The following is a 26,531-nucleotide window of genomic DNA, read 5'->3' as shown; positions in this document are numbered from 1 at the left end:
TTCGGTCAACTAATTACCAATTTTCGTACAAGAAGCAATGGTGTCCTACAAAATGAATATGTTACTCAGGATTTTTTCGGGATTTCTGTTATGATTGGACAACGGAGGTGGGGGTAAAGTAAACTACAAGTTTATAGTGTTTTCGAATAATTGACTCGCGTGTGTTAATTTGTCAGAATGGGTGAAAGAACGGAACGTACCGGCACACAAGTTGTGCATGTCCGTGAGAACAGTGATCACGAGATGGAGGCTATGTTTAAAGCAGCTCTTAATCCTAAACCAGGAGTAGCAGGCATTCCATTAAGACAGAGAAACTTACCTCCATCATTTTTCACCCCTCCCGATCCAAATAAACAAATAAATCATAGTCGGGAAGGTAGTACAGACTCAACTGGGTACTCGAACCCAGGTCATAGTGTTCTTACCAGTGCAGGTCCAACCGTGATTCATGGTCGCACGCAGTCTTCGCCTGCAATGTTACAACAAACTCAGTTTAGCACATTACCCCCACCGCAACACACAAGACAACGCTCATGTGATTTAATTCTTGAAGAGCAACCGTTACCTCCAGGATGGGAAATGGCCAAAACTCCACAAGGGCAAATATACTTTTTAAAGTTTGTATCGCTTTATTTAATCAGATTTACTAACAATGCATTTATTTTCTTGTTTTGTAGATTTTCTCGCAGCATGATTGTTGTTTTGTATTTTGTTTTTCAAAAGTGCTTGTATATTCCAACTTTGAATGTAAATTCATGTAAGATATATTATAATATTTGTTCCTTGTGATATCTATATTGTACATATAATATTAGATCTTAGAAAAGTGCACATGGACTACTATACTAGGAAATAACCAATCACATGGTGAAGAAAATCTGCGGCCTGACTAGGACTTAAACCTTAGTCAAAATATATTGATGTGCCAAAGCTTGATTCTGAGATATTTTCGTTCTGGGGCAGAATCTCTCTTTGTAGTGGTGAGATATTGCCCAGGCACGAAAATAGCACAATATCTCGTCCCGCAGTACAATTAGTTGGACCTCAGACTCTAGGAATACCATTCCACAGTGACAGTTTCACTGAGTGACCTACTTCCTTATAAGCAACCAGTTCTTTCCTGGGATAAACTTCCAAGCTTTTTCAAATTTTTAGTAGGGTACAGAAAACATAGTGAATTGATCTCTGAAGAAACTGACGCAAACCCTTTGGGCGCCAAATCAATGTCAAAGGTGAAATAAAAGTTGAGTCCTCACTGCCCAGGACTTAATATCTGGACACTTTGAAACTTAATATCTGGACACTTTGAAATTCTGTTCTGCAATACCTGGCTGCTTACACAGGTTTTTTAGTGTGTATATTTTTATGTAAACATTGAAATGTCTTTTTCTAAAAAAGATTTACTTTGGAATGGTAGAATTCGGACATAGGTGGCAAAGATAAATATTTATGCCTTGTTCTATAACATAAGTATTGATGATTAGTTTTCTGAGACAAAATCATTTGTTAGACTTAAGCCATTTTCATTAGTTGAAGTATCAGGAAATAATTGAGCTGGTCTTAGAAATTGATATACCTAGGGGCTAGACACCACTTAAAAAATAAGCAGATTTGTCAAGATTTGCCTCCAGGGTGACATGTTCTAATTGTATCCAGTGACAGCAGTTTTAGTTGTCAATGATGAATAAAAAGATTTCAAATGATAAAAAAAGGATTAAAAAATATTAATGTTAATGATCAGGAAAGAATGCTTGTAATAATTCTTTTCTAATGATAGATGACAGTAAGGAGGAAAACTTTCAAATTATGATCTTTGGCATGGAATATAATAAATAATGATGGGTATGTAACTGAGCTTGAAGGACATTTTTTTCTAATTTAAAGAAAAGAAATAAGCCTATCTTCAGATTAAAAGAAATTCTTTGAACTTTTGAGAAAAATATAAAATGTGGAGACTTGTTTCAGAAATAAATTTCTACCTTTAGAAGTTCAGTGTGGTTTTCAGTTCTAGATGAATGGTGTCAGGGCCTATGGAGAAGTGAAAATTGCATTGCTGAAATTAACTTAAATATAATTAAGCGGCTTGAAAGACTGGCCCTGATTTGCATTTTCATTTGGTACAAAGGGTGTTCTGCTTGTGGATGGAATGGCATCATAATCTATATTATAGTATTGTTTTAGACTTGAAGTTTATTTTAAATTATAATTTATGTGTTTAGAAAGTTGATTTTTGACTATTTTTGTTTTATTTCCAATAAATTTAAAATTTCTTTTTGGGACATTGAATCACACCAAATGTTGGCTTTCTGCCATGCATCTTAAGCAGTATATTGCACCAGTGGCAGTGTGGATTGAGGAATCCAAAATAAGCCCTGCCATGTGACCTGATCCAAATAAACTGGCTCAAACGTGCCTTCTGGTCATGGTCTTCACTGCTTTTCAATCAATTCATATTCTAAAACGCTGAAAGATTTTGTCAGAACTTTTGTCTGACTCCATTTAAAATACCTACAGTAGCATATCCACCTAAACATTAACTGCTTTTTTATACTCCCCCATTCACAAAATCATAACACCGGTAGAAAAAAACTGTAGTAAATTTATGAAACAAAAAGATGTTAAATGACTCATAGTTTGATACCGTTAGGGTAGCCTTTCAACAGCAGCTTGTTAGTTTATGTTAAACAGATGTGCAATACAGTTTGTATTTGATGTTTTGGTATATAGCCGGTATGACCTATCTATGTATTACCAGCACCTGTGGGGCTTACTGCTATACCATGTGTACCATATGGTAATGGAACTGTCTGCAGATAGGTACTGCTTGAAAATAACATCTGTTCAGGACATGTACATCATTACTGTATTATATATAATATATGATATTGCTTTTAACTTCTGAAAATTTATTAACAATTATTTTGTTTTATCAAACGGTATGGACGATAAATTGTTCATTTTGAAATTATCTTTAAGTAACAAAAATAATGGTACATGTATGTTGAAACAATTTTATTAGTTCAATTTTTTTTTAGACTAATATCAGTATACTTGTGCGTGTTATAGGTCCCCCCAGTTATTCAACATATAGGCAATTACCATGTGTAATAGTATCCAAACACCACAGTAGTATTTTGTTTTGCATGCTAAAATAATTACATGCATTGAGTTAAAAAAAAAGAAAACAAGATAAAAAAAACATAAAAAAGGCAAATAATCTTTTAATATGTAAAGAAAGAACGTCCAAAAGGGTAAAAAAATAGCCATTCCATAGATGGTACTCATACTGGAAAGTGCAAGACTGCAGTTCCTGCTGCTTATTATTTTATATGTAACTTGCATTTATTTTATCTTTATGTAGCAATATTCTAGCAGTGATCACATATCAAACAATTATTTCCAACTATGTAAGCACCTTTATTTATTTATTGTACGTTATTTCAGTTTTTTGTTGACTTGAGAATAAGAATCATTTAGTGAAATCATCCTGTCTGGATTTTAGAACTCGCTACATAATCATGTTGTTTATATTACTCATAGGTGACTGTCACTTAAAAAAAGGACGCTGCAGGATGTATCAGTTATTAACCAATTTAACAAAAATATGTAGTATTCCTCTACTATCTCGATACACTCACCTTAATGTAATTTGATTTCATGTTAAATAGGAAAAAAATATTTCAAAGACTCATCATAGTTTAGTCCTGAGTATGATTCACTGATTAATGAAAAAAAAAATCATTCTGTATTCATTGAATGTTCTAGCTTCTGTTGCTCATGTAAATATGAAAGTTAAAAAAAAACCAACCATTTTTAACCAACTTGAATTTATTGTTTTATCTTTGTAACTTAGAATTTAGTTTTGAAATGTCTTGATGGAATATTACAATATTTTTACAATTTCTGTCTGTTACGAACATCCTGTCTTTTGTTGATTTGGTTTTAACCTCTGAACATTCTCGTATCTGTGTTTGTGGTAGTCATTTAAATTGAATTGATCTTAGATTTGAACATATTTGGAATTTTTAAGACGGCCTGTGAAGTGACCTTGTGCACTGTTTATACAATGAACTGTATAACAGTTTACATTCTTGTGGTTAGTTCACGACATAAATTAAAAATCAAATTATTCATTTGCATTGATCTAAAGGAAGTTGACAGCCTAAGTTAAACATATTTTTAAAGGTTTACCAATTATATACATGTATATAGGTTGCAGTCAATACTGTTTATGTGTTCATACTTTAAAAGGGCAAACTTAAGTTATAGAAAATAGAAATTCAAACTTTTTTTTTAAAGGTTTACTAAATATATAAACAGGCTGTAGTCAATACTGTTAATGTTCATATTTTAAAAGTGCAAACTAAGTTAAAGAAAATATCAACTGATTTACATTTTGTATTCCAAGTTAGAACACACGTTCCCATACCTTTGTGTGTATCAATCCCACCAGAGACTGATATTTCCCATCTGAGGGAGCTGGCCAGCTACATAGGTTATAAATAGACAGTTTTCCCCCTCAAAGTTTGTTCCCTTGGTGGGGGGTTCCGAGGATCAAACATGGATTCTTACAGTTAATTCATGTTATCAAATCTGATTGACTCCTTATTGAGTGAAGTGGGGAAAAAGTAGAAAGAGGCTATATGACCTTATTTACAGTGTTTTTGTTAATTAAACCCAATAAATAACAAGTAACAAAATTTTCAATATACTGTTAGATACAATTAAAATTTTAAACTATTCTTTATAACTTCCTATGCTTGCTTTTCATTTTCTTCATGCTTTTTTCAAGCTTCACTTCACCTTTGAAGAACTAGTAGAGTCATACTCATTACCCACTTATTGGTTAATCTTTTGTTAAGTATATAAGTATATGTTTATGGTCATTTATTTTACTAACAAAGCTACATGTATAACATTAAAACATGATATCTGGATGCACCTTGAAAAGTTTTATTGGCAACACTCATTTTCAGGTCAAAGGTGAAGGTCACCTGGACATGTAATTAAATGACATAGAACGGGCCATTTAATCAAATTGCATTGATGTTGGAACTTCAGACGGCGACGTTGCAATGTAGATGCACTTTTACTTTACTTATAATGAGGCTAATGTCAAGGTCATGACCTTTGTTAACTTTGTGTTTATATTGTCAATAACTTAAAATTACGTCAATAACTTAAAATTACGTGAATAACTTAAAATTACGACATGGAAACTGACTGCATCTTGATGAGTTCTACATGGGCCTGCCATGCCCACTTTTAGGTCAAAAGGTCAAGGTCAATCATTGACAATGTCACCTTTAATTAGAAAAAGTTCTGTTTTTTTTCCAGCCAGGAGAAAATTAGAATGTGCTGCTGTTTACTGCAAGCCATTACGTGAATAACAAATAAGTACATGGTTGGTAATTACTTAGTTATGACGTATGAAAACAGAAGATGTTTTTAATGATATACTTGCTATTCTGAGATATAAATGCGGTCAGATTGATTTGGAACAATGATGTGTATTAATTAAAGTCATACATCTGCTAGCAGCTGTCGTATAATTTCAAATAACAAATGCACCATTATGTTCCTAATTGAAACACCTTTGTAAATGAAACACGTTTTCACTTTGAAGATATAATTTCCATTCAGTGTATGGTTTTGTTGTATGGTTTTGCACATTTTAATTAGGGAATGTCGGTCTTGGTATATGTTAACTTAAAGATTATGTCACAAGTCATTAAAGAATAAGGCCAGGGTGATACATGGATCGGAACTTAATGTTGCTTTTTATCTTGACTTTCATAAGAATTGTCTTGGCTTTTGCATGCAACATCATGTCTCCTTACATTTAATAGGTGCTAATTTAAATCTTCATGCCTGTCTTTGGGTCATATTTGGAGACTTGTGACCAAATCTTTAACCTTAGCTTGGATTTTGACTGTATTATTCTTTGCTCAAATTTATGTTAAAATTTAGCAAACAAGTTTTATTTGCTCCACTACTGAAACTTAATCTTGTGTTATAATTTTAAGGTCACTAGGCCCCATAACTCTTAAACAAGGAATTTTATGGAGTTATCTTCCTTAGAAGAAAAAATTCTCAGCATGGATCAAGCTTATTGATATATCATTGTTTTGTAAATTTCACTTTGATTTTAACCTGTCAGGAGATACACCTGATAAAAGGAGTGGTGATGCACATTTACCTGTATAGGGGGATATATGTTATCTGTTTATGAACTATGACAGTGCACTTTATATCAGTTGAGGTTGGTACATACCAATTAGTGTGAAGTTAATCTCTTTCCAGGCTACTTCAATGATAGCAATTGCAATGTAAATTTCCCAATCAAGTGTAAAATATTGTATCGGTTTCATCAAGTTTAATGTTATTGCAAAAGGAAAATCTGTCTATCTGTAGTGGGGTAAAGTCAAAAATAATGAGGCAAAAATTTGAAAATAGGGTCAAAATTGAAATTTCATATTTCTACTTATTTTTCACCTAAAACCATGTGATATTGATTGATGTTTAATGCCGAGTAATTGGATTTTATCTAACACAACACAAATTGTATAAATCAACATTTTATTTCAACTTATTAACAAAAATTAACAAAACCAATGCTTTATAAAATTGTGTCACTATACTTCCCAATGTTAATTAAATCATATGTGTTGTTATATTTTAGTAACAGTAGTGATGTACGGATAAAAAATATACCATTTTTTTACCAGTAGTTTTACAACAGAAAAAAAAAATGCTATTGTTTTGTTACTAAAGTCTGATTTTCTTTAATGTAAGAACATCAAGTTTTTCTAAAGTTGGAGAAAATTGGGCAGAGAAATAAAAAAGTAGTTGTTAGTATGTATTAATAGTTACTTTGATGTAAAATAAAGTTTCCAAATATTTCAACCTCTCAAAAAAAAATAATAAGCAGTCAAATTTAACTTGTATTTTATAAAAAAAGCGTTACACTCCTGACATGACTAGCATAACTTGTTTAAATGATAATAGTTCTTTACAGAAGCATTGGAGGTAAAAATTACATAAGAAACACATGTACAGAACAACACTGATGTTTGAAAACATACTGATAGGTTATTACATTTGAGAACAATTCTTAGAGCAAAGATATGAAGTTACACTTAAAACCGCAAACAAGTTTCTAACATGTAAACAATTAGCAAAAAAATGGAAATAAAGGTTATAAACATTAATTAAGCTTCTGTTCCTAACCAATTGAATAGGAAAATATCAAAATGACCATGAAGAATCTATTTCACAAAAAAATGCATAATTTCACTTTAACATTTGAGTGTTACACTCCTGACACATTCAGACAAGAGACTTAATATCTTTAAATATTGATTTAAAATATTTTTTAATGAAATACTTAAGACAAGTATAAGTTTTCTATATTAATTGTTCCTTTTTGTTTATCTTGCCTTTTTAAAAACACTTTGTTAAAAAATAAGTGACCTTTTTCAAACCTTTTCTATATATATGTGAACCATCTGAGTGTAAACATTTTCTTTTTTATATATGTTCTACTTGCTTTCTACCCCTGGTAGAAAACCATACTGGTTTAAGAGAACATTTTTTTAAATAAAAAGATAGAAAGAAGCTACAAATTTAAACTACATAAAGTACAAACATTAACATTAATAACTGTTCAAACTGTGTTACACTCCTGACACAAGATGTGCACTTGGAACTGTTTATTTGAAAATATATGATTTCTATGATCTTAAGTCATTCAAGTTAAAAATTGAAGCGGTATTCCGCGCCCAGGAAGAAGAATTGTCATTTTGAGTGTCTGAACAATATCTTCAAAGGACTGCCGGGACACATCCTCCTTGGCTGGCCAACTGTACTCGTCAGCACCTCCGCTTGCTTTAAGGAACCTAACTTGGATGTCATCATCTGCCTGTGATATTACCTATTCAATAAGTAGTTAATATAATTAAATGAAAAGAAAACAATCACATTTCAAGTTCTAAAATTAGGTCATAAAATTACTGAGGAAACTAATGAAAAGTATACAAAAAACAACATGACCCAGCAATGTACAGATATGTTCTTCTGTTTGACTTGAGAGCTACAGCTACAAAATCTTCAGGGTTAAATCTGCAATATGATAATTAAAAGGTTTATACTAACTGTGTCTTTAAAAGATACATTTCTATAATTATTGGTTGAAATTCATCTGACAAAGAACAGAAACATGCTTAATTTATCCTTCTATATAAGATATTTATTTTGTCTTACCTATTTAAACGCTGCAAGCTAACATAATGTTCAATTTCTGGAATGTTACCATCAACAATGTTGGTATGGAACTGTCTCCATCTCCAATGGTTATGTTAGGAGTATCCCCATGAACACATTTATCTTGCAAGACAGGGCTTTGCACATATTCTGTAAACACACATGGTCTGTATAGGCTCCATTCTTTGACATATTTTCAATATATTTGGTTAAGTCACTTGCCAAGATTTGCTCTAATTCCAATTTGTCAGTCTGAAAAATAAAATTGTAAATTGTATTTTTTTTATTAAACCTATGATTTAAAGATATAAAATTACAAGTTTTTTAAATAAAAAAATTAATAATTAAATGAATTTCAGGCATGACTTTAAAACTAAGCTTGATAAATACCTCTGGTAAGCTTTGCATGTGATGAATTACTTTGCTTCTCAACTGAGTGTGACTTTGTTGAGTCATCCCAAGGGCATGTAACTGATCACTGCTGGCCCAAAAGAAACAATTGCCGTCATCAGGAGTAGTACCTGGAATCTTCCAACCTTTTCTGCGAATTTTATTTTCAAACTCGCTTAGAGTTTCATTTTTATGCTCTGTTGAGTAGTTATATATATAAGACTCAATGCTGTCTGTAAGCATACCTCTCAGGTTAGTCTCTCTCTCACAATTGTTAGTATTACTAGCTACTACTTTATTAAGGTTAGGTATTAAGCAAAAGCAGAGCAAAAATGCAGTGTTTTGGCAGAATTCAAATGGTTAGTATTTTAAAAGACTAAGGACTACAATAACTGAAAATTGAATATGTAGGAACTGCATTCAAAAAATGAGATAACAAAAATGATTGCAGAATTAACAGTAATTATCATAGATGAAAAAAAATTACTGTATGTCTTTATTGTTATTGACTTGGTTACTGTTTAGAAATAATATCAAATCTCATCATACTAATTGGCATATATATTTGCTTACATGTATTGAGTTTTATAGTGTTTTTTTGATATCTACTTCAATTGTTTATTAGTCTGCTGAAAATAAAACAAAGTTAACTACAATTGCCGAAAAAGAAAAAAGTGTCAGGAGTGTAACACTTTTCACTATTCTCACATACTGTATTTTACTTATATTGCATACTTAATCTTCAGTAATTGTATATAAATGCTTTGTTCTGCAAAGAGTATATACATGATTTTAATTTCTCAGTAATTTCTTTAGTGTATTATCATTAAATTTCAATGATTATACTTGTCAATAGTAGACATTTAGGAAATTTTGATGTTATTTAAGTAAATATACTAAAAACAGAACTTAAGCATTGTGGTTTCTTAAAAAAAAACAAAAAAACAAATACTTAATTACTTTTCCTTATGAATAGTGGCAAGAATCATATTTAGATACGAAATTTATATGGTATATTCATGAAATTGTTACAAGGTTAAAAGATGGCAAAAATAGTGTTACACTCCTGACATCACTGATGATCATGTACAGAAAGTGCATGATTTAGTTAACTTGAAATAATGTCACTGCTGACATCACTTGGACTCAAGTTTTTGAAAAAGAAAGAATATATTAATAAAACACCTTATATGCAATAAGGAAATCAGTAAAAGTACAAGATGTTACACTCCTGACACTGAGCACTGTCATTATTTTGAATCGAAACCGAGTCAATAACATTTATAGCATAGAAAAAAGAGAATTCATATTCTTAACTATATACAATGGTCAAAATGTTAGAAGCAAGGAAAAGCTGTTAATAACAAATATATCAGCAGAAACTTTACTGTTAGTACAAACCATGCTTTTTTTAAAGTACATTTTATTTTACAACGACTGACTTTAGTGACTGGATAACTAAGTGGGATACCTACATTTTACAAAAAAAATAAGAAAAAGCAATTGCGAGAGCATAAGATATATAACATAAGTGACAAAAATTGTCATTTAAGAAACTGTTTTTCTGTATCAGGAATAGAGAATCATCATTTGCGTAAAATGTCACACTAAAAGTGTTACACTCCTGACATTTTAGGGTAGTTTTTTTCTTGTATCTTTTTCACTTGTAGCGTGATGTCCCTGAAACTTGGCATATTTTACAACACTGATAGATGCTATATTTAGCACTTATAACAATATACACAACTATTAAAATATTAATCTGGGTAGCCTTTAAATGTTTGGCCTCATTATTTTTGACTTTACCCAGTGAAAGGTTGCATTTTTAAGGTTCATGACAGACATTTTATACATTCATATTCAGTGTTTTTTTTTTCACCAAAATATTCGGCGAAATTCTCCCTATTCCCCCCTCAAAATAGTATGTTTTTTTCCCCCCTCAAAGCTGAAATTTCCCCCTATAATATGGCAGCCCAAATCTGCCTGCAATGAATATCATTTTTTTGCAACTAACTGCCGAAAAATGCTTTATTTTATGCCTGTAAGACTTACTGTTAAGCAAGGTTTTTCATATAGGTAAGGGGAGCTACTCCTGGTATCCCAACAAGTTTATCATGTGACACATCAATATTTTAGATCCGTATAAAAATCCCCTTCCTATTGCATTTTTCCCCCTCCAATGGGCACCGACCCCCTTCCCCCAAAAGTGAAAAAAAACACTGATATTTTATTTATGCAAGACATAAATAATTGTGAAAACTTAGCTGAACGCCTTGTTGAGAAATGTTGCCATAATTTTTTGAGTTTGCTGTCCCTTTTTATGGTACATATACTTTTATGTTAGATGTTTTTGAATGACTTATTGTGTGTTTATTATTTACTCATTATTTTTAGTTTTACCTTCACAAAAATGTATGTCCTATGCTGAAATATTAACAAGTTTTACCTAGCATGATTTTTATGATAGATTTGTGTATAAAATTGTAGCGCTAGCATATTCATGTGTGTTTTTTCTTTCTTTCAGCCATGTTACTCAGCAGACGACGTGGCAGGATCCACGCAAGCCAAATTTTAACATTAACAAGAGTAACGTGCCCCTTGGCCAACAAACTCCCCCAAATGTGTCACCCAATGTTTCTCTGCAGAATCTTCACCAGTTACAAGGCCTTCAAAATATGCAGCTACCCGAGGGCTGGGAACAAGCCGTAACACCGGAGGGAGAGATGTACTTTATAAACCACAATGAACGAACTACAAGTTGGTTCGATCCAAGATTACGTAAGTTTGTGTATTCATTGCTTTTGTGATTTAAACTGTTCCAAACTCTAGTAGTGAGAATATAAGCAAATTTTCTTCTAAGCTGGAACATTTTGAAGAAAAAGGCGTCTTTCTAAAGTCATTTTAGGTTTTTCAGTTTACCAATTCTAAAAATACTTACTTTAGACCTTCACACCTATTCTAGGCAAGAATACTTAACTTTTGCCATCAGATTGAATAAACTGTTTTACTCTGCTCTTTTTGATCTTATCCTAAACATTATTTTCACTGATTGTTGATATTTATTTGTTTGTCTCAAATGTTAGAGATATTCATTGGTCATTGTACAATCTGTGTCGTCTGTTTCTGGACAGTCATATACCAGAAATTGTTCAAATATAATTTAAAACATTCATTTATAACCCTTGACCCAGAACATCTTTTAAAAGTCGTACTGAGATTCCCAATATTGAAATGACCTATTTATGGAAATCACTTTCCTGTGTGTTGAAAGTTTCAAATAGTTTTCATTGATCATTATACACCAATTCAGTCATGCATGTAATTAGACAGAAATTTATATCCGCATTAAAAGTATGTTGTATCATCATTTTGACATTATATTTAGAATAACGGGGGGAAATGAAGTCTTGAAATATTATATGAAATAAAGTTACTTCAGCGGAATAATTTTGTTGATCTTATTATCAATATAGATTGTTTTTTTAGCTCACCTGAGTACAGACAGGGCATTGTGAAATTTATGCATGTCATTTGTTTTAATCAACATCTAAGTTTAAACCACATCAAATTTTAAATTATGATGAAATAGAATGGGGATGATCTTTGGATTGTCCTTTACCAAAACAGATTACTATTGTACCCTGTCTGCAAACGGAGTTGATAATAGAAAAACAGATTCTTGATAGATGTTACCATCTTGTTATAGATTTTTTTGTGTAGGTTGTTAAGATTGCTTTAACATAAATTCTCATGGAGCCCCTATTTTGTAGTTGAATCATTTGTCTCTGCTAGTGTTATGAATGCATTAACAAATGATTTGAAAGTAATTGTTGTCTTTTTGTGTTTTAAAGTAGCACAGTTTCAACATTTTCCCTATTCATTTTAGCTATGCATATGCAACGATTGAATGTGCGACCAGGGTCAGTACATCCACAGGCTCCGATGGGGGTAGGGGCGAATCCTCAACAGAGAGGTATGCAACCGGTTGCCCAGCAACAAACGGCACTACAGAAATTACAAGAAGAGAAGGAACAGTTACGCAAGCGACAGGAAGAGCTCAACAGACAGGTAAAACTTGAGCAGGTACATTTTGTATGCACTCATTCCATTATATATTACTGAGATGTCTTGCATAGCAACAACTGTCCTATTCATAGCAACAATTGTCCTATTCATAATACATAATATATTTATGTAAAATTACAAAACTGTATAGTTTATTCTTTTTTTTCTGAAACGAATAATTAAAAATAGGTCTGGTAAATCCTAAAATGGTAAAAATAATTGAAGATTAATAGATGAATAAGTGTCATTTGAGTTAAATGATAAAAGATATATTGCTGTGTTTACTTTTAAGTCCTAATTTTGCATTAATTTTGGTATTGTTTTTGGTATGTACTCAAGTCAACAGCTTTTCCATTCATCTTTGTTTATCTCACACTTATGCCATCTTCCAAAAATTTCAAAGGGGTATTATTTAATTCTAAGAACTTATCTATAAAAAGTGTCATATCTAAATCAACAGTATCAAAATTTACAATTGCAAAGAGTAGGTTTAGAAAAAACATGATTACATTATGTTTTTACAAAATTTGGAGTATAGATAAGGAGTTAAGGCTCTGCAAGACATCTTAGAAACTGCCATACACCATTCTGTCTCTAATTAATGAATCCTTCCTGATAAATGTTGCAAATTATTAAGTTTAAACTATTGTAAAATCATTTTTAAATGACTTAAAATCATCATTGACTGATGTTATTGGTGTTTTTTCTGCTTTCCTCATTTCTTGAACAAGTTTAGCTCCAATCCAATGGAAAAAGGAAGAAAATAAAAATGGGTACACAAACTTATTAACCAGGATTTTAGTAAAACAGTTAACTAGCCCTCCCCAAAATCAATAAATTATAAGTATGTTGTATGTACCATATGTTTAACTGTCTCTCTGCTTGCAATTGTAACGCAGACTGTATCATCTACTTTCTAGACATAGAATATTCACACTTGCACACTTTTTACCTGCAGGATAGGTGATTTATGTTTACATACAACTGCATTGAAAAAATTTCAATATCTTTTGGGGGCTGGGGGACATGAATAACCTTAACATTCATGGTCATATATTCAAGAATCAGGAAATATGATAATATTATCTTTATTGGAGACTTTTAAAAAGTCACAATTGGAACAACTGTTTTAAAACAGGCCTATAACCTCCTTTACTAACTGTTCATTTTATGCATCATTTGTAGAATTAATTAGCGACAGAATGGCATTCATTCATTATACATGTTTTAATTTGGTTAAAAAAAAGTCACATTAAAATTTTATTTCCTTTTATACATGTACTTTTGTACAGGTACAGGTAATTATAAATGCCACAATATTATATATCCCTGACACAAACATTCTGTTGGTGGTAATCATTGCACTATAGACTTACTCCAGAATAAAGAATATGTTGGGTTTTTCCAAGCTAATCCGGGGGTACAAACAAACTTATACAGTTACAGCTTCAAAATTTAGTGCAAAATGTTGACTTTTCTATTGTGAACATTAGTGCTTTTTTGGCGGTAAAAGTTTGTGCTACGGGATTAGATTGGAAAAACCCACATTTGCCGAGTTCTTGATAACATCTATTAAATCACTTCTCATTTCACAGTAAACCTTTTTTATAGCTGTAAAATTTGGGCTTTCAGTCCATATTTCTTAATAGAATGTTCAAAAAAAAATTATAAAAAAAAAAAAAAAAAAAAAAATTATCTGCTAAATTTCATTCACTATATCAGCAACAATCATCTTTCAATAACTTAAGACAGGGCTGTTAAAATGAAATTCTGCTTCAACCCACATTGTCAACATATTGGAGATTTTGTTAAGTAGCAATTTACCTTAAGTCTACATTGTAAACATTTTGGAATCAACCTACGTTTAGCTATTAAAGTGTCACACTTTATTAGCCCACAAATTATTATCATTTTGATTATCATCTCATTATTGAACAGCCTACCTCAAACTTCATTGTAAACTTCTGATTATCAGCGGGAATATCACATGACCTCCTCCCCTACACTCCTACACCCCTATCCAATCATCATAAACCTTTTGTTTTGCTGTCCATCCTACCTAGAAAGTTACCGTGGCTCCCTACCTTATTGTATTCCCATTGTTTATCTATCATAGCTCATTCACAATGAACACTTAAACATTCAAAAAATTTGTCTTAAACATTTAAAACTTGTATGTTTTGATTGTCACAATTTTCTTTTAAAGTTTCGTATCTACTGTTTTGAAAAACATTAAAAACCACAGTTTAACGATGCAAATAACTGCTGTAGTTATATGATTTCATTGGCAAAAAAGGATTTCTTCTATAACCACCCTTTCAATAATAATAATTCAAATGCCTGACCTGTTTTTACCAGTAGAAAGTTCCAATATTGCAGCATTTAACTCTAGATGTCAAATGGTTATCTAAAGTTAGCATGTAACAATAATGTTGACTTGTTTTATTCCTGTTATAAATGAAGTTATATAGTTTTAATTACATTTCAGGAGATGGCATTACGGAATTCTAATACAGAGTTAACAACAATAACAGACCCATTCTTAGGGCAGTCGAATGCCACAGATTTACATGCTAGACAGGGCAGCACTGATTCAGGTCTAGGTGCGATTCTTAATAACTTCTTTCATAAAATACACTTACTCTGGAATTAAGAATTTATTTTTTTTGGCTAATATTGGGGTATTGATTTTTGTTGTGAATATATATTAACTGTGAAATTAAGCACCACAGATTTACTTATCTGTTGTGAAAAGTAGTGAAAAGTAGTGTACTGTGAAGTTTTAACAGTAAAAAAATTGTCTGTATCGGGATAAGCTTGGGGGAAAAAACAACGCCACATGAGCCGAGTTCCAGATAACATCTATTTAAAACACTAGAATAATTATAGATTAATATTACAATATATCTAATATGTTTTTGCTCTCTTAATATGGATTGATCTACATTGGGCACATTTTCTATGAATATTTTTTCAAAAAGATTTAAAAACTGTAGAACTGTATCATTTGGATATTCTTATAAAAAAAATTCTCGAAAAAAATTTTTTTTATAGAGTTCTAAGTGATATAATATGAACATTTATATGACAAATAACAGTATTTCGTTCAAGAACATTTTATTATGTACTATATAAATATATGTAGAATCAGAACTATGTAGAATTGGATCATGTATCTCCGACCAACCAACAACATACATATATTATTTTTTTGGTGGTTTGTTGTCATATATCATATGTTATATATCATACTAGATACTATCAACATAATAATTTAAACCTTCCATTATGGACAAATTTACTTTAAAATCTAACAATAACAAATAGCTTGCATGACTCATAACATTAACTCTTTTGTTAACATTGTTCTTTCTGCATATATACTGAGGAGGGTGGCAGTGTACAAGGTATAAGGTTAGAGTACAATACATGCAATGGGGAAAATTTCATAAGATTGAAAAAATTGCAAGTTTTTTAAATTGACATTAAAGATTTAAATGTAAATGGATAAGCTATAAAATTTACATAGTGTATTTTGTTGGGGTTTGAAGTAATACAGATATTGTAACGCCATATGACAAATTTCTAACTTTACGGGGGAAGAAAGATCTATGGTGCTTCAGGGATAATTTTAGGCACAAGCTGGCAGAGTCTTCATTAGAATCATTGACCTTTGATAAGCTTGCTGGATGGCGTAAAAATAAATGTGTTAATAATAGGAAAAAAATTCAGCTATTTTTTTTTTCGAGAAGATCTTTTGAGTCAAATTGCAGGAACTTAAAAAAACATGCTATTTTGTGATTGTTGTAGGAGGAATGGGAAGTGGGACCAGTTTTGTACCGAGAACTCCTGAAGAATTCCTGAGTAACGTTGGCGAAATGGATGCGCAAGACGGAGGTATGTACCGTTGTCTTGTAGATCTTTTTTTGTCATCTTCATCCTTCCCATTTCACTTATCATTTCATTATTTGTTGTGTGGAGGATGTACTGTTACTATGGAATTCTTTTGTGGGTGTCACAAATTGTTTTCGTTATATCATTTTAGGACACAACAATTCATGACCATGATAATTCTTACGTTTGTTCTAATGTTAGTTATAGAGAGAGCATAAAAACATGAGGCTATCTATAAAACAAAGAGCATCAGTATACAAGGCTATTTTGATTTGTATGAGGGGGCATATTTCTTTCTTTTTGTATCACAGGCAAAAAAAAACAACTTTCCTGAAAATTTATCAGACTTCACTTTGGGTAAAAAGGCGATCATTACCCCTTTCTCCATTGACCAGATGTTTCATCAAGCTAACATAAAAATTGTTACATTAAATTGTTGACTGGAAGTAGATTTGTATATTTTTATTCTGTTAACAGAATAAAAGGTAGAAAAATTGTATGTTATAGAAAAAAAAAATTTATTGTAATACTACTATGATTACTAAATGAACTGGTACATATCACATTTACATTTACAAGAAAATTTGACTCTCGGCATTCACTGGTACTTAACAAGCCAGTGTACTGTATGCAATTATGATGAAAAATGATTTATTGAAATTCTTGTTATATTATACAAGTAGGTCATCGCCAAGGCGATTTCAATAACATGGACATGGGAAGTATAGATGCAGAACACTCAAACATGGATAGTGACGACCTTGTACCAAGCTTACAGGTAATTTTATATCTTATATCTTGTCTCGTAGTAAATAAAACGGACACAGTAATTAACCTGCACCCTGCTTGTGGCAACAGATTTTACCCATGTGACCAGTGCAGACTAAGATCAGCCAGCACATCCCTGCAGACTGATCATGGTCCGCACTGCCATTCAATTAGTATATGTTTAATATTTTCCTGAAGACGATGACTGGCTGCATCTAGATTCAAAGATGGACAGGTCCATTTCAAGTACTATTAACATAGCATAGTAAGGGTTATTAAGCAAGTTATGTAAAAGCTTGTGTACTACACAATATAAAATTAAGATAATTGAAACATATTGTTATAAATTAGATGATATTCATGGGTGTATACTTGTGAAATATTGTAGATTTTATGAATAAATATCCTGACATAGAAAATTTGAAACACCAGTCATATAGCTTGATAATGTGTAAGAACAGTGTGCTGTGATGTGATAGCATAATTTCTCCCTGAAGTTCAAAACTACTCCTCCAATTTCTCCATGAGTGTGAAATATTTTCTCTCCCTAAATTTCAAAACTACTCCCCTATTTTTAGCTCACCTGTCACAAAGTGACAGGGTGAGCTTTTGTGATCGCTTTTCGTCCGGCGTCCGTCCGTCCGGCGTCCGTCCGTCCGTAAACTTTTACTTTAAATGACATCTCCTCATAAACCACTAAGCCAATTTCATCCAAACTTCACAGGAATGTTCCTTTGGTGGTCACCTTTAAAAATTGTTCAAAGAATTTTATTCCATGCAGAACTCTGGTTGCCATGGCAACCGAAAGAAAAAACTTTAAATATCTTCTTTTAAAAAACCATAAGAGCTAGAGCTTAGATATTTGGCATGAAACATCTTCTAGTGAGTGTCTACCAAGTTTGTTCAAATAAAAGCCCTGGGGTCAAAATTGGCCCCGCCCCGAGGGGTCATTGATTTTCCCTATATGCATATAGTAAAAACTTAAAAAATCTTCTTTTAAAGAACCCAAAGAGCTAGAGCTAAGATATTTAGCATGAAACATGTTCTAATGGGTGTCTACCAAGTTTGTTCAAATAAAAGCCCTGGGGTCAAAATTGGCCCCGCCCCGGGTGGTCATTGATTTTCCCTATATGCATATAGTAAAAACTTAAAAAATCTTCTTTTAAAGAACTCAAAGAGCTATGGCTAAGATATTGAGCATCAAACATGTTCTAATAGGTGTCTACCAAGTTTGTTCAAATAAAAGCCCTGGGGTCAAAAATAGGCCCCGCCCCAGGGGGTCATTGATTTTCCCTATATGCATATAGTAAAAACTTAAAACATCTTCTTTTAAAGAACCAAAAGAGTTAGAGCTAAGATATTTAGCATGAAACATGTTCTAATGGATGTCTACCAAGTTTGTTCAAATAAAAGCCCTGGGGTCAAAATTGGCCCCGCCCCGGGGGTCATTGATTTTCCCTATATGCATATAGTAAAAACTTAAAAAATCTTCTTTTAAAGAACTCAAAGAGCTATGGCTAAGATATTTAGCATCAAACATGTTCTAATAGGTGTCTACCAAGTTTGTTCAAATAAAAGCCCTGGGGTCAAAATTGGCACCGCCCCGGGGTCATTGATTTTCCTTATATGTGTATAGCAAAAACTTAAAAAATCTTTTTTTGAAAAAACCCAAATAGCTAGAGTTAAGATATTAAGCATAAAACATCTTTTAGTGAGTGTCTACAAAGTTTGTTCAAATAAAAGACCTGGGGTCAAAATTGGCCCAGCCCCGGGGGTCATTGATTTTCTTTATATGTTTATAGCAAAAACTTAAAATCTTCTTTGAAAAAACCCAAATAGCTAGAGTTTAGATATTAAGCACGAAACATCTTCTAGTAAGTGTCTACAAAGTTTGTTCAAATAAAAGCCCTGGGGTCAAAACTGGCCCGGCCCCAGGGGTGTCATTGTTTTTAACTGTATGTGTATAGTAAAAACTTTAAAAAAAATCTTCTTTTAAAAAGCCCAATGAGCAAGAGCTTAGATGTTAAGCATGAAACATCTTCTTATGGGTGTCTACCAAGTTTGTGCAAATAAAAGCCCTTGGGTTTAATTGGCCCTGCAACGTTGGGGGGGGGGGGGGGGGCTATATACAGGTGAGCGACCTCAGGGCCATCATGGCCCTCTTGTTAAAGGAGGGAGAAATCACTTCTCCCTAAAATTTTCTGGTCTTGGAGAATACGATTTTTTCTAGGGAGAAGTTCTGATGTTAACAGATGTTTTGATTTATTACACTTTTACCTGGTATTATAATGAGATAATTTAATTTTGTTTTTTCTCTCCCCCCGCAGGCTGATGATATCAGTAATGAGCTGCTAAATGATGTTCAGACAGTTTTAGAATCCAACAAAATGGATGACAGCCTGCTCACCTGGTTGTGAGGTCAAGGTCATTTACATTATTTGATTGCCATGGTAACATGATGCTGAACTACATTTTTTATAAGGAAAGAAAATGGTTACCAGGCATCATTTGTGAACAGTTGATGTATTATAGCAACAAACGAATCTGGAAAATTCAAAAATGGAATGTTTTTTAAAAGGCAGATAAAGCGAATAGGGAATGTTTTTGTTCATATTGTCACTTTCCAGCCCATGACAGTCAAAAAACGTCACCTGTACATGTTTTCATTTAAGTAAGTTTTTTTACAGAGTTCATAATAGACAAACATTTATTATACGGCTAAGAAAATCATTCAAAGGTTGCTATATGTGAATGGACAACATGGTGAATTTTTTTTTTGAGAAGAAAAAGGGCGAATCTAGCCAGGATACAAAAGACTTACTGCAAGAATTCTTCTGGCTAGAGTTTTTTTTCGCAAGGCAGAATTGAAGATAACCTATCCATGAGCTCCTCATAATAAAAAGTGTGCATAAGAAAGACTTAGATGTAAGAATCACTTTGTAGCCATAGCAATGTGGTTGTATCACATATATTTTTCTTTACAATTTTTTATTACATGTATCAGGGAAATAACACTTATGATGATGATGATATATGTTAAATATGTGTGCATAAGATTATATTTTGTATTTCAAAATGCGGAAAAAAAATTCACAAAAAAAAAAGCGATAAAAAATTGTAATGTTATATTATAAAATATGTAACCATTAGAATGTGGTTGTTATTTTTGCATTATCATTATAACACATTAAGTATGTACACATTTATTTCATTATATTTTTTTTTGCATTGATCATAATTATTACATCATTTATATCTCACTTGTGATTTTTTTATAAGCATTTTGCCATTATTATAAAATATTATTATATACGACTGAAGAGATCAATTCATGTGCTTAAATTAATTTCGGATATAAAATCTAAAATTTGATGTGTTCTTTTTTTTGTCGCTAGAAAGTGTGAGAAAATTTGTTTTTCTCACTTCATTTTATAGTATAGATTTTTGATTTTATGTAGATATACTCCAGGCAGCTTTCATAGAAATTTGGTACAAGCTATAAAATAAGACTGAGAAGTACAATTTCTAATTAAATCTTAGTGCTATGTTTTAAAAGATTGTGAAAACTTACTAATGAAGTAAATTCGATTCTTAAAATAAGGCGGGAATTCCAAGATCACCATAAATTGATCTCATCAGTTGTGTAAGAGATTGTTGAATTATTTGTATATAAAGAGCAGCTCTTCCCAAAATGCATTAATTATTTTTAACCTTTTTTGTGTTTTTATATATATATATATCCCTTTATATGAAGTTAATTCTCTTTACCTTGTCTTTGCATTGAAGCATCTGGAGATAATAAGATATTTAAAGCTTTCTGAGGAGAATCTATCTATGTATTTTTGTTTTTTGGCAATATCTCACTGTTAGTGGAAATAAAATTATTTCCCTTTAAATATGCTCTTTTAAAGGGAGATAATTATGTGGGTAGGAGATGGAATTTTAACTTCCAGTATTGATACTGTTATACTGTACTTTGAAATATTATTTACAGCGCAGTGCGAGATCTGACCGTTTGAGTGACTGGGGAAAAATGTTTATATCGGAACATTGGACACAGATTACATACAAAGACAAAATTATTTTTCAAAGTTCTAAACCGTATATTATTAGTACTGGAAATATTTAGTTTGATCTCTTACTTACAAAGACTTACAGTGAGTTATGTCAAAAACTTTATACTATCTTCAAACATATGCTTTGTCTTTTACTATTTATATAGCTGTCTTTTCCTAATCTTTTTCCTGCTTTTTTGACAGTCTTTCTAACTTAGAAAGATTAACTTGCTGTTTATTAGTGGCGGCTAATTTTATTGTAAAAACTTCATTTGTCCCGAGATTGGAGTTTTAGTTTATTAGAATAAATATGATCAATAGAGTTTGTTCATTTCCATACTTGTGTAAAGAAACATTCATAGATGTTGTAAGTTATCAAATTTACCTTGAAGATGTAAGAATAATTTTGCGCATTTTTATTGATTTTTTTTTTTTTTTTTTTACCAAATTAAGGTTATTTTTTATTTTTCGAAAAATGAAGATAATGTAAGTAATGATTTTAAGGTTGATTAATTCTTCACAGGTGTGAGTTAGATCATTATTTATAAATTTTGTTGATGTAAAACCTTACATTAAAGACCTCTTAACTGAAAAGGATTGATTGAATATCAATATACATGTACATCAGAACAAAAACACATTTTTGAAGATTTTAGAATGTGATTTTATTTTTGAGATGCACAATGTAATAGGGTCCGGAGAAAACCTGTTCAGTTTGAATTAAATTTACATTTTGGAGCTAATGTTTGGCTAATTTTCTAATTCAGAATGTGATAAATGATCAGAAATACTCGTAACTTTTATTCTACATCTAAAGATCAGAAATTCTAATAATTTTATCCCTCGCCTGTGAAGGTAAGTCAAATAATAAGATTTAATAATGTTTTTGTGCCTTATCTAATATATGCACATGTAGCGCTATTTATTCACTTTGTCCGAAACGAACTAATATGCCTTTTTACTTGATAAAGACGTCCACTTATTCTAATTGCCATAACTTTGCGTAATTTCTAATGCTAAATATTTTTTTCTTGTCTTAGGATCAGTCAAACTTTGGTCACTTTGTTGGTTTGATGGCTCTTTATTATTGAAGAGAGAAAGTTTAATAATAAATGACACCATTAAACTTTTCAGTTATATGTAAAGATAAAATGATTCAAAAGATGTATATATTTTATAGCAATTTTGAAGTTTTAAATCAGGATAAGTGTATGATTGTCCTCTGGATACTACATGTATTAATTGTTTTCAAAATTAAATTTTTTGTTTAGAATGTTAAATCCAGATTATCAGTAGAATGTTAAATTAACACAGTAACTATATTGTGATATTTGAAAAAAATGTTCGAGCAGTGGGCTAGCGGCTTAGGTGTCTGCCTCTCGTCCTAAGGGAACATTTGTTCAAGTTGAATTGTTGCCACGCCCATATTTCTTAATGTGACACCTGTAATAGTTGGTTTCAGGAAGCAAATTCTAGTTATAATAAGCATCGAAACTTGCTTCACTATCAAAGCTTACAAAAATAACGATTTTTATAAAAAGATTATTTGATTAAAAACTTTGTGACAAAATAAATAATGTTTAAACCAAAAATTCTGGAAACAAAGTGATCCCTCAGAAGCATTAATCAACACAAAATCACATGAAAATTGCAGACTCGGTTTGATCGAGTTTTCTTACTATGATACAAGATTTTAAAAGGTAGTGATCAAAGTTTGACTGAAATGGCTACTATGCACAAAAGTAATTTTTGAAGTTTTTTAAATGTTGTAAACCCTTCTCCTAGTATAGATGTTGTGCAGACAAAGAGAAATATTCTATTTTTGTACTACAACTGATATTTTTTGAAGCCAGACTCAGTTGTTCAAAGAAACCATATCATTCCAGTGAAGTTCTCATTTCTATAGACAAATTTTAGGACAAGATAAAATTGTATACAAGCATGAGTTTGATATAGATGATGAAGACTTGAGAATATTATATTTGTAAAATGTATTCCACCATGCCCTTTTTGACTTCGTTCTTAAAGCTGCATGCCTCCAGATGAGCAAAAAAATATTTTGATAAAATCAAACATGAGGAAATGTACTAAGATTTTAGGAAAAGTATAAAGATTCAAAATTTTAGTGATAATTTACATGTTGTGTGGAATTAATGACCGATTTTTCAGTATTTATTACATTTTTTCTAATGCAGTTAGGGCTAATTTTGCATATGTTGGCCTCTTTATGGTAATTTACATGGTTGTAAGTGCCAATGATAATGTGTAAATTGCTTCCTTTTGGTAACTTCGTAATATTATACTGTTAAATACATTTTCAAAATTTTCATGAAAATTAGCATAAATCTGGAGGTGTGCTGCTTTAATGTATTCTTCCCAACTTTCAAACTTGGACAGGTCAATGAAGCAAATAAAAGATAAATGGTGGAATGAAGTAATGACTACTAAGGTTAAGATAATCATGCGATGTATACAAGACTTGTGTTAAAATTTGGCTATGAAATCAGTGTTTCTTTTTTCCGTTGATGCGGAAAATTTTCAGGAGAAAAGATAGATTTTATTTTTTTTATTACAGAAATCATCAGTCATGAAAAATGTTGTTGTTTTTTTATCTTGTGTGATTAATTTCCCTGACACCTTCAGTTGGTGATAATGTAACATTTTTGCAGGTGTGCAATTTCGAAAAATACACAAATTTATGTTTTGTGAATGAAAAAATAATGAGGAGTGCATTGAAACTAAGAAAAAGAGTACTCTCCACGTGGAGGTAGTTTAAAACTATATGATACTCTCTATTTCGGGAGATTGAAAAAGTAGAATCTCTGTCATGAAGAATGAGAATGGTTGACATTCCATGTCCGTGTTGTTGAAATTGCCAGTTATCAACGGTAATTACAAAACAAAAATGAACGTAATTGTGAAGTGGACATTTCATTTCATACTATGGTATTTTTTTATAAACAAAAAAGTCAATACGTTTTTTGTTTACTTTCAAGTGATGGCTTTACAATGTAGTGTTTTCTTGCTTTTTTCGATTTTGTAGAAAGAACTACATTTTGGCAGATGACGCGGAAAATCAAGGTGTTTTTCGTGAACCTTTGTCATAGTGTTGTTTCAACACAAGGCCAGATTATACCTTGGTTGTTTTTTCTTTATCATTGTGAACCCCTAAAACTTTTATTCTTGCATTATTGTACAGTTGTTTTTAGACTATAACACACTTTCGTTTTTTCTAAAAATAGATTTTCTTTAAATGATATTCTGTACATTTACGCTGTATAAATTTTAATGTGTTTTGAATTACTGTAGAGATTTTTAAAATTGTAATTTTGAAAAATTAAAAAAGTACATAAAAAATTACACAATATGTGTTTTGTCCCATAGAAAAAAAGAATTTTTGTTATATAACGGAGGGATAGTTTTGTGTCTGTATTTTTAGCGTACTCTCAATGAATTTTTAAGTTATTTGTATGTAATTGATTAGAAACATATGTTGAAATGTTCAGTGAAACCCCTGGAGGTAACAAGAGTGAAAGCTTGCATGAAGGTTGGTATGATGTATTGTTTAACACTGTTTGATTTTATGAAAAATGAGAGCTGGACATTTTACCAACAGAATAACCAAGAAAAGGCAAAAAGGCAAAAAAATGCGATATTTCAGAAGAGCTATTAAATTTATCTTTTTCTTCCATATTAAGGATTTTGAATTGTATTAAATCTTGAAAGATGTGTCAAAGATATTGAAGTTTCCTCTGGGGGTGATTTTTTTGTTGATATAATTCTATTTTGTACCAACATACAATTGAATCCTACAGTACTATAATATTATATTTTGAAAGAAAATTTACGTTGAACCTATGAGATTTTATCATTTAAAAAGATATAATTTAAGGAGATAGCATTCTAATTCTGTAACAATATTCATGACAGTTCTTGAAGATACTGTTCTGCTGGAAAGAGACACATTTATATGGAAAAGAAATTAAAATTTAAATTTGTTTGAAGAACCAAAACCTATTTTTCAGTAAAGATCAAGAACTTTTTTTATTTCAGACGATTTACTTAGTTTTGAGTTACGCATTGTATGTGCTTAGTCAGCAAAAAACGTCTGTTGCATTTCTATTTTTAGACCTGATGAAATAATTCTGTAGGATTCCAATTAAAACATATATAAATATTATATAAATATATTATATTATCATCTGTTAGCTATTTAAATTTTAATATTATAATTAGATACATATCTGTGTAAATATGTTAAATGATGTGAGCAGATTGGATTGCAACCAAAGTATTCATGATATTATATAATGATTGTTTCTTTTTTTGTTTTCTTTATTTGTACAAAATGATAATTAGATTGATGTAGGACTAGTTAAAAAAAACGTTTCAATCTTTTCAGTACTGAACATAGATCCATTTTTATCTGACATCAGTTTGTATTATGGGAAGGCTAGTTATAAATTAAATTATTCTCCAAAAACTCTTAGTTAAAAGTACTTCTTTTCAATTTTATTTTATTTAACATTAGTCGTCTTAATTTCAATCACTAATAAGACTTTATATTGAAGAAAAGAATTGTATGGTAGAAGAAAGCTAATATAATAGGGGAAAAAATATTATAAATTTCATATTAGATATATAATTTTTGAGATTTTTAAGTCTCTTTCATGTTTGAACACTAGAACTTGAAGTTAAATATAGATAATTATTGATATTTGCAAAGTCCTTATAAAAAGTCAGGCAGTAAAAATGAAGGACTGAATCCACTAATATTACAATTCTTTATGAAGAAAAGTGGAAAAATACTTTTTCGTATAGGTGTCCAAAATTTCCCAATATGACCTTTTTTTATAACATTTCAAAGGAAAGTGCTATCAAATGTGATGTTTATGCAGTTATTTTGTGATATTTTACTAACCATAAAAAAGTCCTATATATACATATACATATATAAAAAAAAACCTTTGTTTTTATACTAAGTGTGTATCATAAGTTGCTTCCAACCATTTAGTAATATATGTTATAACTCATAAACTGCCATCTTCCTACACTATGTTATCATTTGAGCCGCGTCACGACAAAACCAACATAATG

At 31.1% G+C, this 26,531-nt stretch overlaps 1 protein-coding gene across 6 annotated transcripts; it reads left to right on the top strand.

The window, feature by feature from the left end:
- On the top strand, positions 1-25,064 carry LOC132722805 (transcriptional coactivator YAP1-A-like). 6 transcript variants are annotated; one of them, XM_060707373.1, is made up of 7 exons: positions 1-599; positions 11,177-11,430; positions 12,539-12,735; positions 15,206-15,320; positions 16,528-16,614; positions 17,292-17,389; positions 19,707-25,064. In XM_060707373.1, exons 1-7 carry the CDS (start codon positions 178-180, stop codon positions 19,794-19,796), a joined length of 1,263 nt encoding a protein of 420 aa, XP_060563356.1. In that variant the 5' UTR covers positions 1-177; the 3' UTR covers positions 19,797-25,064. The 6 variants fall into 6 exon arrangements, with proteins under 6 accessions (XP_060563356.1, XP_060563355.1, XP_060563354.1 ...); XM_060707372.1 differs by having other exon boundaries at positions 2-617; positions 12,539-12,720; XM_060707371.1 differs by having other exon boundaries at positions 2-617; positions 17,295-17,389.
- The last annotated feature ends 1,467 nt before the right edge of the window (positions 25,065-26,531 follow it).

Source organism: Ruditapes philippinarum, unplaced genomic scaffold, assembly GCF_026571515.1.
Source record: "Ruditapes philippinarum isolate M1 unplaced genomic scaffold, ASM2657151v2 ctg738_1_1_1_1, whole genome shotgun sequence".
Lineage (NCBI taxonomy): Eukaryota > Metazoa > Mollusca > Bivalvia > Venerida > Veneridae > Ruditapes > Ruditapes philippinarum.
The sequence above is the reverse complement of the archived record's forward strand: the minus strand, read 5'-3'. Positions and strand labels throughout refer to the sequence as shown.